The 14,379-nt window shown below is 39.4% G+C and overlaps 1 protein-coding gene across 5 annotated transcripts in view; it reads right to left on the bottom strand.

Annotated features, from left to right (window-relative positions):
- The window catches only part of n4bp2 (NEDD4 binding protein 2), a 94,350-nt gene extending 80,674 nt beyond the window's left edge, over nucleotides 1-13,676 (bottom strand). For 3 of the 5 annotated variants that reach the window (XR_011960351.1, XR_011960352.1, XM_072567845.1), the window contains exons 1-3: nucleotides 13,303-13,674; nucleotides 6,331-7,837; nucleotides 1,408-1,532 (exon numbers count right to left, since the gene is read on the bottom strand). Coding sequence is in view for 2 of the 5 variants with exons in the window: in XM_072567845.1 (XP_072423946.1) it covers nucleotides 1,408-1,532; nucleotides 6,331-7,837; nucleotides 13,303-13,576 (1,906 nt within the window). In the remaining 3 variants the exon portion in view is untranslated. Of the gene's footprint in view, nucleotides 1-1,407; nucleotides 1,533-6,330; nucleotides 7,838-13,302 lie in introns of all 5 variants that reach the window. The other 2 variants (XR_011960355.1, XM_072567836.1) reach the window with 2 other exon arrangements.
- Nucleotides 13,677-14,379: the final 703 nt, after the last annotated feature.

Raw genomic sequence — 14,379 nt, 5'->3', positions numbered from 1 at the left:
GCAGTGGAGACTGGATGGAATTAAGAAATAATAAAGGATAAAGATTGCAGTACAGCAGTTCCCAAAATGTGAGTTTAAAATTAAACTGCGGTTACAGAGGCAATGGGTCCAAAAGGGTTTCAAAATTCTGAGATGGCTCCCCATGCTGGAACCCAGGAAATTTCCAGACCTGCATGCCTCAGGATTATTTTTCAGTTGGCTGGACAGTTGGGTTGTGAGGCAGAGTGATGTTAACATCCTGCGTTCAATTCCCACAATAGCTGAGGTTACTATGAAGATCCTTTCTTCTTAATCTCTCCCCCCACCTGAGGTGCAGTGACCCTCAGATTAAACCAGCACTAGTCATTTCTGTCTCTAATGAGACAGCAGCTCTCTAAGAGGATAGTGACTTTACTTACTACACAATAATGGATGATTGGGCATTTACAAAATTCTTGTGTTTAGGTGACCTTTATATTGGAAATCGAATATATTTACTCTTCCTTTTAATGTAAATGATGGAAATAATTTAGCCTAACATCTGTTGTCAAGAAATTGCTCAAGTCAATAAGTGAGGATCGGGGTGATCGATCAACTTGAAATTTTTCAGCTGGTTAAGTCAAGCTTGCATACATTTGCAAAGTGCCTGAAGAAAATGACTGTTTCAACACATGACTAAAGTAATGGACAGAGAATGGCAATGAATGTTATTGAAATTGACTTCCAGAAAACGACTCATGTAGTCCATCACAGGAAACCACTAGCTAAAGCTGAGAATCATGAAATTTACACATATTATTGACCTGGTTACAAATGTGACTAGTGGTGTCCCCCAACAATCTGTGTTAGGTCTAAAACTATTCATTGTATAGATTAATATGTCAATTGAGCAAGAACCAAAAACCACAATATCCAAACACTGACACAAGGACAACAATACTCTAAGCAATATGGATGAAACCATAAAATTAAGGAAAAATTAATAGATTTAGCAAATGGGAGAAAATGTGGCAAATTAATTAAATCTCAGGAAATTATTTTATAAAGTGATAGTTAATTTGTGCAAAGCCTTGGTTAGACCAGACCGGTGTCATCATCAGTATTGCGTATCACCTTGGGAAGGATATAACTGTCTTCAAGAGAATGGAGCATAGATTTACTGGACAGATAATAAGCTTGAGGAGAGATTAAAGAAAGAAGGGCTTTATCCCCAAAATGTTCAAAAAATTCAAAGATTATAGTGGGTTTTATAAAAAGACATTTCCAAAAGTAACATTTTTGAATAAGAATTGTACGGCAAGTATAAAATTCAAGTAGTTTTGAAATTATGACAAGTTAAAATGGTTCTCTTGTGGAGAAATCAATGTAATAAATTCACTTTTGTAATACCGTCTACAGAAATCAAGAACACATTTTTAAATTTCTCACCTCGCTTTTGATTCCATTCATGAGCCTTTCCAATCAAACCAGGATCAAACTGGTAGCGTCCATTTCGACAAAAGTAATCATCTGTGCTGAAAATCATTCCATTAGGCCCCTGTTGAACAAGCATTCTGTCCAATTGCAATGAAAACTCATTAATTATGCACAAAATCTCAAATTCTCGAACTATTCAGTAAGTTTGTCTAAGAAAAAATGCTCAGTCTCAATTTGGAAAACTGTTTTGCTTGGCAGAGGTGGGCAAATCAGTTTGATCAAGTGTTAAACAAGAAGACATCCAATGAGATCTCACTTGGTGATTGCTCAGCTCTCAAAGTAAGATTGCCTAACCATAACGACACAGGACTGCTTAACATTGAGACTGGTGAGTTTGGGGTGACAGGGATTCTGCAAAGTGATTCTTTAAGAAGGGCTCAGCAATCATCAAGAGGGATTTTAACCTATATATTGACTGGAAAATCAGATGGGGGAAAACGTCACTAAATGAAAAATTAATTCAATGTTTTTGGAATAATTTCTTAGATTAGCATGTCATGACATCAACCAGAGAGCAGGCTACAGTAGATCTGGTTTTGATGAACAACATAGGATTAATTACTGACATAATTGAAAGTGCCCCTGTGTAGCATAATTGAATTTCATCTCCAGGATAATAGAAAATTGTGTGGGTCCAAGACTACTATTTTGAATTTAATTAAGGGCATTTATGAGGCTGTGAAAGCATTGCAAGTGAAAGAGAACTAGCAATTTAGGTTAAGGGATAGGTCAATTGAGAGGAAGTGTCAAACACTTAAGGGGACATTCCAGAAAGCACAGAATAGAGACAGTCTAACAAATTAGAAAAATTCTAAGGGACGGCCTTGCCACCTGTGGTTCACTAAAAAAGTCAAGTTAACATCAAGCTCAAAAAAAAAGACATTTTGCAAAGATAAGTGGCAGATCAAAAGATTGGACACAATAAAAAGTAGGAAAGAATTACTAAAACGTATGGGGGTGGGGAAAGCTAGAGTACAAGGGAAAGTTAGTCAAAAAGATAAAAACAGATAGGAAATGTTTCTTCACTTATTTAAAACAAAAGAGTTAAAGATTGTGTTGGCTCTAAAGAAGTTGAGTTTGGTGAATTAGCAATAGAGGATAAAGAGATGACAGACAAATTAAGCAAATATTTTTCTTCATCCTCATTACAGAGGATACAAGTTGCATCCTGGTAATAGCTGTAAATTTGGAATTTAAAGTGAGGATGAATTAAAGAAAACTACAAATACAGAGGAACTTCATTTATCCGAATGCCAATTGTCCAAAAATTGGATTATCTGAAGGAGATCTCGAGGTCCCGACAGAATCATTACATCGTTGTGTCCAACACAGATCATGTTTTTTGTTTACAGTGATTAAAAGTGCTGCCCAGAACAGTCCTGATATGAACATTATGGTCTCTCAAGAGATCATGCAGCAGACTAGCTAAACTCAGCAAATGAGGTAGCTATCACTCGGCTCTGGGAATATACATTTGTTAAACAAATAAAAACAAAAGATGTGTTTTTCTGTCCTTAGAAAATCTGCCTCATTAAGTTGTTCTTGATCAATCTCCCTCATCTTCATTTTTCACTTTGAAAGAATATAGTCCTAGCTTTCTTACCTAGTATAAAGAAAACTAAGTAAAGAGATCTATCTCAATAGATTAACGTTGTTATGCTCTACAATTAGTTGGGTGCCTGAAGATGCACAACCATCATCTTTTAGAATTCTTAGTTTCTTCATTTTTGAAATTTAGTTCCTCTTGAGACAATTTTAAAAAGTCAAGTGGGTAAGTATGTGGAAAGGAAAAGGAGGGAAATAAGTTTTCAGACAGCACCATAAGGCTATTGTCTTTTTCTGTGTTCTTAAATTTTACAGTTCGACATGATCAGCTCTGTTATCCAAAACTACGTCAGTATTGCATCATATTATGTTACATTACCAAGTCCAAAAAAAGACCCAAATAGATTCTACAAATCCTACCTCCTTTAAATAATGAGTAATATTAATTACGAAGAAAAGTACTATTCAATCTGCCATATCCATGCAAGCTTTCCACAACAGCAAGTCAGCTGCTCTCACTCTCCTACCCTTCTCCTGTAGACCTGCAAACTTTCTTCCATCAGATACCATCCAATTCCCTTCAAATATTTGAATCTGCTTTCACCACACTCTCACATGAAGTAAAATGTTTTAATGTCAATTTTGGGTTTTTTTTTGCCAATCACTTTAAATGGGGACCTTCAGACTCTTAAACCCTTGCACCAACAGGTACAACTCTCTCTACTCTCCCCAAATCACCTTATTATTTTGAAAACAATTAAATTAACCTTCTTCAAAAAAGTCCAGCTTTTGAAATCCTTCAACCCTGAAACTATTCTGAAAGTCTTTCTGTGCAATTCTCAACAAAACAGCTGACAGCCATTTATTTGTTCATTTCTCAGGTCAATACCCACCAGAATCCACTTGTCTGTTTAAAATTAAAACAAAGTCTGGTAGTTAACGGTCAATCATTAATTGGTGTATTCTCCATCTCAACACCTCCAGCAAAATGCACTTTATAACTAATCAGCATTCTCCACTAATGCAGTAAAGCTTTCCTCTTGAATTTGTCTCCCTATAAATTGTTCTGATGAGTGCAATACTAAAAGCTTTGATAAAGTGTGTATTTTCTTCGCAATACGTCTCTAAAGTAATAACATCCTTCCAAAAACTTGGTATGTAGAATCGGAGTTGAAGTTAAACCATGGCTTTAGAAAGATTTATCAAACTGTCTTGCACAGTGGCTAAGCGGTTAGCACTGCTACCTCACAGTGCCAAGGACCTGGGTTCAATTCCCGCCTCAGGCGGCTGTCTGTGTGGAGCTTGCACGTTCTCCCGGTGTCTGCGTGGGTTTCCTCCGGGTGCTCTGGTTTCCTCCCACAATCCAAAGATGTACAGGTCAGGTGAATTGGCCTTGCTAAACTGCCCATAGTGTTAGGCACATTAGTCAGTGGTATATATAGGGTGGGGGAATGGGTTACTCTTCGGAGGATCGGTGTGGACTTGTTGGGCTGAAGGGCCTGTTTCAATACTGTAGGTAATCTAATCATTTATACTCTATGCCACTATTTAGAAAATAAAGAATGCTTAATGGCTTTTTGATCACTTTCTCAATCTACCCAACCACCCTCAACAATACGTGTATGATATTCATAGATTTTGTTTTTGCATCCATTTTTTAATTGTACTTTTCATTTTATGTTGCCTTATCCTGATAAAAATGTATCGCTTCACACTTCTCTGCACTAATTTTCAACTTCTTTGTGTTTGCCTATTCCACTTATCTACTCATGTCTTTCCTAAAATCTATTATTATACTTCTCACGGTTCACAAACTTTCATGTTTGATGTAATTTGCACATTTTGAAAAGATTTCCTGTACACCCAATTAAAAGTTATTAACATGCAATAAGAAAATCAGTGGTCATACTGCTGGCTACTGGGGAACAGTTGTCCATACTTTCCTCTGGTCTGAAATATAAATATTCATTACGACTGTTTCCTATCATTCAGACAACTTTGTATCCATATTGTCTCAACTCACTCTGCCAGACTCTTCACCATTTTGAACATCTGTATCATTATAGAATCACAGAATCCCTACAGCGTGGAAGCAGGCCAGTGAGTCCACACCAACTCTCTGAAGGGCATGCCAACCCTACCCATCTCTGTAACACTACATTTCCTATGGCTAATTCACCTAGCCTGCACATCTTTGAACCATGGAGAGAAACCGGCACATCCAGAGGGTTGACTACGCAGACACACTGAGAATATTCAAATTCCATACTGTCAGTCAGTCGTTCATGGGTAGAATCGAACTGGATGCCTGGCACCGTGAGGTAGCAATGCTAGCCACTGAGCCAACATGCCACCCAAATTTTTTTGTATTTCCTCTCAATTGTCCATCTTGAGGGAGTCAGTTAGCTGGATAACTGTTTTGGAATGCAGCGTGATGCCAACAGCACAGGTTCAATTTTTGTACTGGCTGAGGTCACCGTGAAGGACTCTACTTCTCAACCTTACCCCTCAACTGAGGCATGGTGACCTTCTGGTTAAACTACCATGAGTCAACTCCCTCTTATGAGAGTGTAGTCCTATGATCTGGTAGAACTCTCGCAACTTGACTTTTAAAGAGAAACTAACCATAAAATAATAAGATGCTTGAGCCAATCAGTATAAACTTGAACTAAAATGAGAAATGAGATAAGAAAATTCAAGTAAATATATATATAAAACACTTGTTAAGCTATAACTTTCTTTCCCACTCAAAAAGAGTCAATCTCTTCTAAACAAATTATAGAACTTGGTTTTACACAGTGCCTTTCAAAGTGATTCACAATGAATCCAATAGGTCTCTCGATACTATAGTAATGTAAAGAAACAGGAATGAATGTGCCTACAGCAGGATCCCACAAACAACAGATAAATAGTCTTCTGATGTGTTTTAGGGAGGTCATTTAGGGATCAAAAGGTTAGCCAGGACAAAAGAGACCAGTCCAGCAATTGTAACTATTTCCATGAAATCCACCTAAAAAGGAGTAGAGATGTCAGTTTAACATCTTATCTGAAAGCTGGCACTTGTAACAATGTATCATTCCCTTAATGCTGCACTGAAGTGTCAGATTAAATTATGAGTAATTCTCTAAAATGGAGATTGAAGCAGAAACCTTCTGGCTGAGAATTTCGTGTATTGCACTAAGACTAGCACTTAATGTAAATCTTTGGTTGTAAAGTGCTCCAAGAACATGAAACAGCGCTTACAAAAAGGCAAAAATTTTCTCTTTCTTCAAATGTGCTTCCTAATTACACAGAAAAAAATAGAAAAATGTATTGATGGTTATGTCATACCTGGCTAGGGTACTTTTCCCAGATCCAGGTGGTCCCCTCATCAAAATAAGCATCTTAGTTGTTCCTAATATCTTCCTATTGATATGCTGTGGAAATGGATACGCGCAAGTCTGCGACTGCTGGATGCCATACTGATGTAACCGTGATTTTGAATGTGAGTTGATGGTACCCGATCTCATTGACTGATGAGGTGAACCAGGACCAGTTCCTGCTGGTCTCCATGGTGGAACAACATGAGACTTTGGTTTTGCTGGACCCATTACCACAGGGGTGACAAACATCTTTGGCAAGCTCACAGGCTTGAATTCAGGAGCCCATGGGTTCCATGAGATTGGAGACATATTTGGAACATGTGGAAACAGCACACTACTGGAATACTGATAACAGTTTGCTCCTCCATTGTTAAGTAAGTTAGGTGGGTTGTCACCACTTTTATTTTCCCCTAACCAATCAGGTAAACAAGCTGTGTTTTGTTGTATATTGTTCAAATTACTCCCTGAATTTGCTAATGGTTTTGATGAGAGGATGTTGTTTTTTGGATTTAATTGGTTTGTTCCTTTACATGCTTGTGTCTCTTCAAATAATTTGTAGTTTTCTGCAGATGATGGATGTGTATTTGGTATGAACCATGGTATTTCATTGTTACTTGTATCAGAACAACTCCCTCCTCCTTCAGCAGAAACACTACTATTTAGTGATAATCCAATCTGCTGATCTGTAGAATTTGAATGCATGTCATATTTTTGACCAGAAAGCATTGAATCACCATACTTGTTTGGGACAATGTTCACAGGAATGCCTGCTGACAAGCTGTTGTTTTCAGTTTCATTTGTCCAAATGTCTGCACTACTTGTGTTTGTGTTGTTTGAAAATGCAACTCCAAGGTCATTAGAGAATTTCTTGCTGCTGGAGCTTTCGACATCTTCTGACAGAAACTTGTTATAATCTAAGTGAACTTCTGGTCTTTTCTCAAAGACATTTTTTTCATGACCAAAACATTGGCCTAAAGTTTCTTCACATTCTTTTGAATTCAAGGCAAATGGTGAGTGCCTGAGACACAGCAAGTCATCTGCCATTTGCTGTTGATTTAGCATACAATTGAAAGTAGAGTTCAAATTTGATGGAGTTGCTTCAGCTAACTCATTGCTCACAGAGTGTCTGGAAAACTGACTGATGGGAGAATTATATTGATTCATAAATGGCTGATACTGTTGATAAGTTGTGTTTTCTTCTGAAACAGTTTCATCACTGGTATCTGTCTGAGAATTTTTCAGTTTATTGTCAGGCGAAGAGTTGAATTGCTCAGACAAATGCAATCCAAGTTCTCTAGTACTTGTAGAAACAACAAGCGAATTACTTCCGTGGTCATTCATGACTACTTTGATCTTACTATTGACTTGATCATCACTCAGGGTAGCTGCCACACGGTCAAATCCAGTGAAGCTGGAAGATGCTACACCTTCAGCTGCATCAGACAGTACCAACAAAGAGTCCATTGCATCGTCAGCTAAACAAAATTTAAAAAAAAGGAATTACCACGCAAGTATGCAAATCAACAAGAATGTTTTCTGATCAAGCTAAATCATTATTTCAGATTTTATGCATGTATGTCTGTTGGCTGAATTGCAAATTCACGATGTAGCTAAATCTTACAAGCAGCATGGATGGGTTGGACCGAGGTCTGTTTCCGTGCTGTACATCTCTATGAAGTTGGAATTTTTAAACAATCCTTCCTCTATTAAATATGTGAAACGGAGAGAGGAAACAAATCAGGATTGTTCTAAGAGTTCAGTTATGCAATTTAACAGCAGCTTGTTTGTACAGTATACATTATTAACACATATAATGTTCATTCATCCTTGTGGTGCCAGTGTCATTAAAGTTGGCATCTAGTCTGAATAAGGCAACAGAACTGAACTGGGCGCTGTGAACACAATTTAGTGATTGCATCGGAGCAAACACAATGGGCAGCAATACCACTCCCCACCATTTAAAGCCTCTCCCAGGTGCACTCTCTTCCATAAAAACGTTCGGAATATCAAGACATGGACAAGTGCAAGCAATCAACTCAAACCTTGCAATGCAGGAAAATGAGCCTTTGAAAATTTAGTTACTCTGTAAACTTCAATGCACTGAATGTGATCATTAATGCAATGAATCAAAGAAAAAAATGTATGATTACATAACGCAAATCCCAGTCCCATGGATCAGAAAAAACATTTTGAACCATGGCTCATCTTGTCTCCCATATACCTGTAATATGTGAATCTAAACATTCATAACCAACACATTGCAAAGACCAGCAGTTCATTTGCAGTTATAAGCAATAAAAAATTAATGAGTGGAGATAATCCTATATTCCAGGATCTCAACATGTCTTAAATGTAGACTTAATATCAACCTAAAAATCCACAGGTAGCAAAGCAAAAACTATGAACCCACTTGTAAAAAGTTATTCATTGCTTGTTGAGTGAATATTTTGTGACTGACTGGAAATTAGCACATTCCGATTGAGTATCCAAGGAGTTACATTTCTTCTATTTTGTCTGCGTCTCCTGATCAGTACTGTCGTACCCATAATTTTTTGCATTATCAGTATTAAGTAGCCAAAGTTTTGAGAGACTCAAGTTAGCCTCCAGAACGGAGGTCATGCAAACACTATAGCATCAATTAGCAGATCTTCTCATAAACTACAACATTCACCCAATAAGTAGACATTGAGCAATATTGCCCTGGTCTCAGTGGAAACTCCTTCTCCCCATCAAGATGAGGCAAGAGTACAAGACTCCATTACATTCACCCAACAGAAACTTGATGAAACTTCCACCTTGGGGACAAAAAAATCATGTCTCATTCCCAAGCCAAAAAAACCCAACCATGATAGGATGGTTTGAATCACCAAAAACATTTCAGGACCGAGTTCCACCCCAAACAATAACAGCATAGTCCAGCATTTGGAAACATAGTAAATAGGAGCAAGCACAGGCCAGTTGGTCCTTCAAGCCTGGTCCCCTATTCATCATAATCATTCAACTCAGTATTCTGTTTCCACTTCTGCCCCAACTCTTTTAGCACGGTGGCACAGTGGTTAGCACTGTTACCTCACAGCGACAGAGACCCGGGTTCAATTCCTGCCTCAGGCGACTGACTGTGTAGAGTTTGCACGTTCTCCCCGTGTCTGCGTGGGTTTCCTCCGGGTGCTCCGGTTTCCTCCCACAGTCCAAAGATGTGCAGGTCAGGTGAATTGGCCATGCTAAATTGCCCATAGTGTTAGGTAAGGGGTCGATGTAGATGTAGATGTAGGGGTCTGGGTGGGTTACGCTTCGGCGGGGCGGTGTGGACTTGTTGGGCCGAAGGGCCTGTTTCCACACTGTAAGTAATCTAATCCCTTTAGCCCTAAGAAATATATCTAATTAGTTTTTGAAACCAGTCAATGTTTTGGCTTCAACTGTTTTCTGTGGCAGAGAATTCCACCGGCTCAGCACTTTTTGGGTAAAGAAATATCTCCTCATCCCAGGGTGGCATGGTGACTCAGTGGTTAGCACTGCTGCCTCATAGCACCGGGGACTTGGGGGGAATTGGATTCCAGCCTCGAGCGACTGTCTGCGTGGAGTTTGCATGTTCTCCCCATGTTTGCCTGAGTTGTCTCTGATTTCTTTCCACAGTCCAAAGATGTGCAGGTGAGGCGGATTAGCCATGGGAAACACAGGGTTAAAGGGATAGGGTAAGTGGGTCACTGTTCAGTGGGTCAATATGGACACGACGAGCTGAATGGCCTGCTTCCACACAGTAGGGACTCTCTGATGATTTAAATGAATGACCCCATATTTTTAGTGTGTGATCCTTGGTTCTGGACTCCTGGTCACCAGCAACATCTTCCCTATGTTTATTTTGTCTAGCCCTGTTAGAATTTTATAGATTTCTATGAGATACACTCTCATTCTTCTAAACTTCAGTGAATACATTTCCAACTGATTCTCAGTCTCCCTTCATACGTCAGTCCTGCCATTCCAGGAATCAGTCTGGTAAACCTTTTTTGCACTCAGTCCACAGACAGAACATCCTTCTTCAGATGAGAGCAAAACTGCACACAATACTACAGATGGTCTCATCAAACTCTATACAATTTCAGCAAGATACATCTATTCCTGTACCCAACATACCATTTGCCTTTTTCACTGCCATCTCATGCTTACTTTCAGCGCCTAGTTCATTGAGTTATGCAGAAAAGCAGTGGCAGATATACCTCCAATGAGGTGTCAACCTGGTAAAACGACAATGTATGCCAAACAGAGCAGGAGCATATTGATAAACATATGCCATAAGAACTGGGTCAGTGTTACCCTATCTTTTGCAGTTGTGAAACAAATGGATAATTTAATAACAAATAGGGGAGACTGCATGAATGCCTGCATTGACAGCAACAATGAGCTACTTTCTGGTGCTCAGGAGCTCCTTAATTAATCTGACAGCTTCCTTTATTGCTTGAAGCAGGCATATAGTAACCTTCTGTAGATAAATACAGGTGGTACAAATTTACCAAAGAAAGAACAGAAACATTGCTACATGTTTTAAACTTGGAATCTGTTATTTTTCTTCATTTAAATAAACCTCTTGCACTGTTTCCACATTGAAGCCCCACAAGCCCAAAACAAATTGGACATGGTTATTGCAACTATAGTTTTAGCTTGTTAATCACTTTCCATGTACAATAATCAGATAGTTCAGGGAAACCTGAAGAAGACCACTCAGTTCAAGGAAAAGCTCCTTCAACAAAAGCATGCTAAGTTCTTTGAATATTGCACACAGAGCAATGGAACAGTAATATTTGGGGCAAAGTGATATCACCCAACATTTGTGTTAGATTTTCTATTACATTTTTAGTTTTTTTTAAATCTGCTAAATAACAATATTATAGTAGAAATTGAGATATTGGCATTTCTCATTGTTGAATGGACACACAAAACGGCAAACTCTAAACTGCCTCGTGTTCAAGAATTCTTACACAATTAAAAGAATCTGGCAATGAAAATCAGCCCAGGGCAAAATGCTCACTGATTTAGTGACATCATCTCACATGTAATATTCATCACAATGTGCATTAAGGCAACAACAAGTTAGCTAGACATCTCCGGGTTCAACTCGAAGTATAAAAACACAGAATTCAGGGTATCTAATGACAACATTAAAAAAAACAGTTCAAAAGCTAGAACATTATCAGGAAGAATACTAAATTATAACATCATCAACTCCTGGAAGGGTCAGATAAGAGTCTAACTGTTATTAGACTGCTGAATGGACTCTCTAACTTCAAATAATGTTGATCTTGCTTTGCGCATCTTCTGTGCAGCTATGAGCCTCGCTCTAAGGACCCTGAGATCTATACATCCTTGTTTGCAATGATCTGCCTGGACTGATCACAAAACAAAGTTTTTCACTGTATGTAGACACATGTGACTACAATAAATAAAATTAACATATTGAACATTTTTAAGTTTTGTTATGCGTCTTGGGCATCGGCATGCATTGACAATTTCAGTGACATGAAGCAATTACAGCTGTATAACACAACATATACACATAACTTAACTGGTAATTCTGTCATTTAGAATCAGAGTTATACAACATGGAAACTGACTCTTTGATCTCACTCGTCTGCACTGACTAAACATCCTAAACTGAGCTGGTCCCATTTGCCAACATTTGGCCCATATTGCTCACACAATGTGCATCAACCAAGACAGGCACTTCCAGAAGATAGCTCCTCATATCTTAAGCTAAGTATATATAATCTGATTGCAAGCCTGAAAATCGTGGGGCTGTTGGAAAGCTTTCAAAAACTTAACAGGAACAATTCTAAATATTTGGTTATAACCAACATCTCTACTGCTTCTAGAACATAGAACATAGAAAAATACAGTGCAGTACAGGCCCTTTGGCCCTCGATGTTGCACCGATCCAAGCCCACCTAACCTACAGTAGCCCACTATCCTCCATATGCCTATCCAATGCCCGTTTAAATGCCCATAAAGAGGGAGAGTCCACCACTGCTACTGGCAGTGCATTCCATGAACTCACGACTCGCTGAGTAAAGAATCTACCCCTGACATCTGTCCTATACCTACCACCCCTTAATTTAAAGCTATGCCCCCTCGTAATAGCTGACTCCATACACGGAAAAAGATTCTCATGGTCAACCCTATCTAAACCCCTAATCATCTTGTACACCTCTATCAAGTCACCCCTAAACCTTCTTTTCTCCAATGAAAACAGCCCCAAGTGCCTCAGCCTTTCCTCATACGACCTTCCTACCATACCAGGCAACATCCTGGTAAACCTCCTCTGCACCCGTTCTAACCTAACCTTATTTACCTGGCAATCAATGTCCATCTCCTTTGATCTTAGACAAGTAGAAAATGCACACACAGCCCTGTAATTTAGGTCTGCTAAATGAAAATTACAAATCCCTATAGGAGAACATCTTTACATAGAATTCAATGACAACTAGCTCAATAAAGTGATCAATACTAAATCGAATAGATCTATTTTCAAAAGGAGGACTTCAGCTTCCTTGTCCATACAGCATAAACACACATCAACAAATGGCACTGGATCCTGACTGATTTGAACCACTCAAGTTACTGAAACAATTTAAAATTCTGTGTTGAAAAAAAACTTCTGAAGTGGTGCGCGTAGGGATTTGCACCATGAGATGGTAGAGTTCACACACACAAAATATTTACCTTCAACCTCGTGTTAAGTTTACTTAAAAACGAACGGTTTTGTTTTACGAATGGATTTCCAAAAAAAATCAACAGGACATAGGAGTGGGGAAAGAGAGGACTAACCACAATTACAATTCAATGTGAAAATATAGCATCGATACTTAAAAGTGCATCAGCCGGCAGCAGATGTTCCAGGTAAGAGTCAAAGTCTGGTGGGTCAGGGCGATATTCTAGTAGCAGACGTTACCTTTGAAGTCACATTCGGACAGCACCACATAAACCACGCTGGGGTCCAGGTGAGAGAACATCTCTGTCATCCTGTTCAGCAATTCTTCCTTGTTTACCCCATTGGCAGCGCAGGCAGTTACTGAACTGGAGCCCAAGGCCCGGCCACGAATCAGAGCCTGGGACCGATCCGCCGCGGCAGGAGCCGATGTCGCCGAGCCAGTCCTGGGAGGAGGCCCCAGTCCAGGCGGTCGGGCCGGACTCGATGCGGCGGCATTCCTCCTCTTCCTCGGCATTTCGCGCACACCCGCCGCCGCCGCCAAACTGTAACCGGAGCCGGGCCCGGGGAACGGTTACAGCTGCAAGGGGGCGGGGCTATGGTCGGCGTACCTTGCGTCATTGTGTCACGGGGTCCAGGCAAATGTCACCAAGAGTGAGAGAAAGGCCTGCCTGGCGTTTGGACCAATCAGGTTGCAGCTAGGCTGGCATTCTTCGCTCTGCACTGCAGTGTCAAATTCCCATATCTGTATCTCGTTTCTGCAAATATGCTGAGGTTTTTGACGGATCTGCGAATTTAAATTAAACCTGTTGGACTATAACCTGGTGTTGTGTGATTTTTAACTTTGTACACCCCAGTCCAACACCGGCATCTGCAAATCATGAATGATCCATTTCACTTCTGATCAGTAATGGTAAGAAATAAACTGGACTGTAAAGCCAAGACCCAATGAACCATTTCATACTGCAGGATATAAGTGAATGGTTAGGAACATTCAGAATCGTACAAATATGGAAACAAAATTTGTCGAGTACTTTCAACACGATGAAAGATTCCATGGGGCATCACAGGAGCATTATTAATCATAAAGGTCTTCCAAATTCCCTCTTCCATTGGGCAGAAGATACAAAAGTTTGAAAACAGGTACCAACAGAATTAAGAACACCTTCTTCTCCACCTTTATAAGACTTACGAACAGACTTCTGATATATTAAATTTGATATTTCTCTGCACCTTCTCTGTAGGTGTAACACTATATGCTGCATTCTGTTCTATTAATCTGATATGCTTACGTAAGGTATGATTTGTTTGGTTAGCATG

The sequence above is a fragment of the Chiloscyllium punctatum genome, chromosome 1 (assembly GCF_047496795.1).
Source record: "Chiloscyllium punctatum isolate Juve2018m chromosome 1, sChiPun1.3, whole genome shotgun sequence".
Taxonomy (NCBI): domain Eukaryota; kingdom Metazoa; phylum Chordata; class Chondrichthyes; order Orectolobiformes; family Hemiscylliidae; genus Chiloscyllium; species Chiloscyllium punctatum.
Note: the sequence above shows the minus strand (reverse complement) of the source record. Positions and strands in the feature narration are given on the sequence as shown.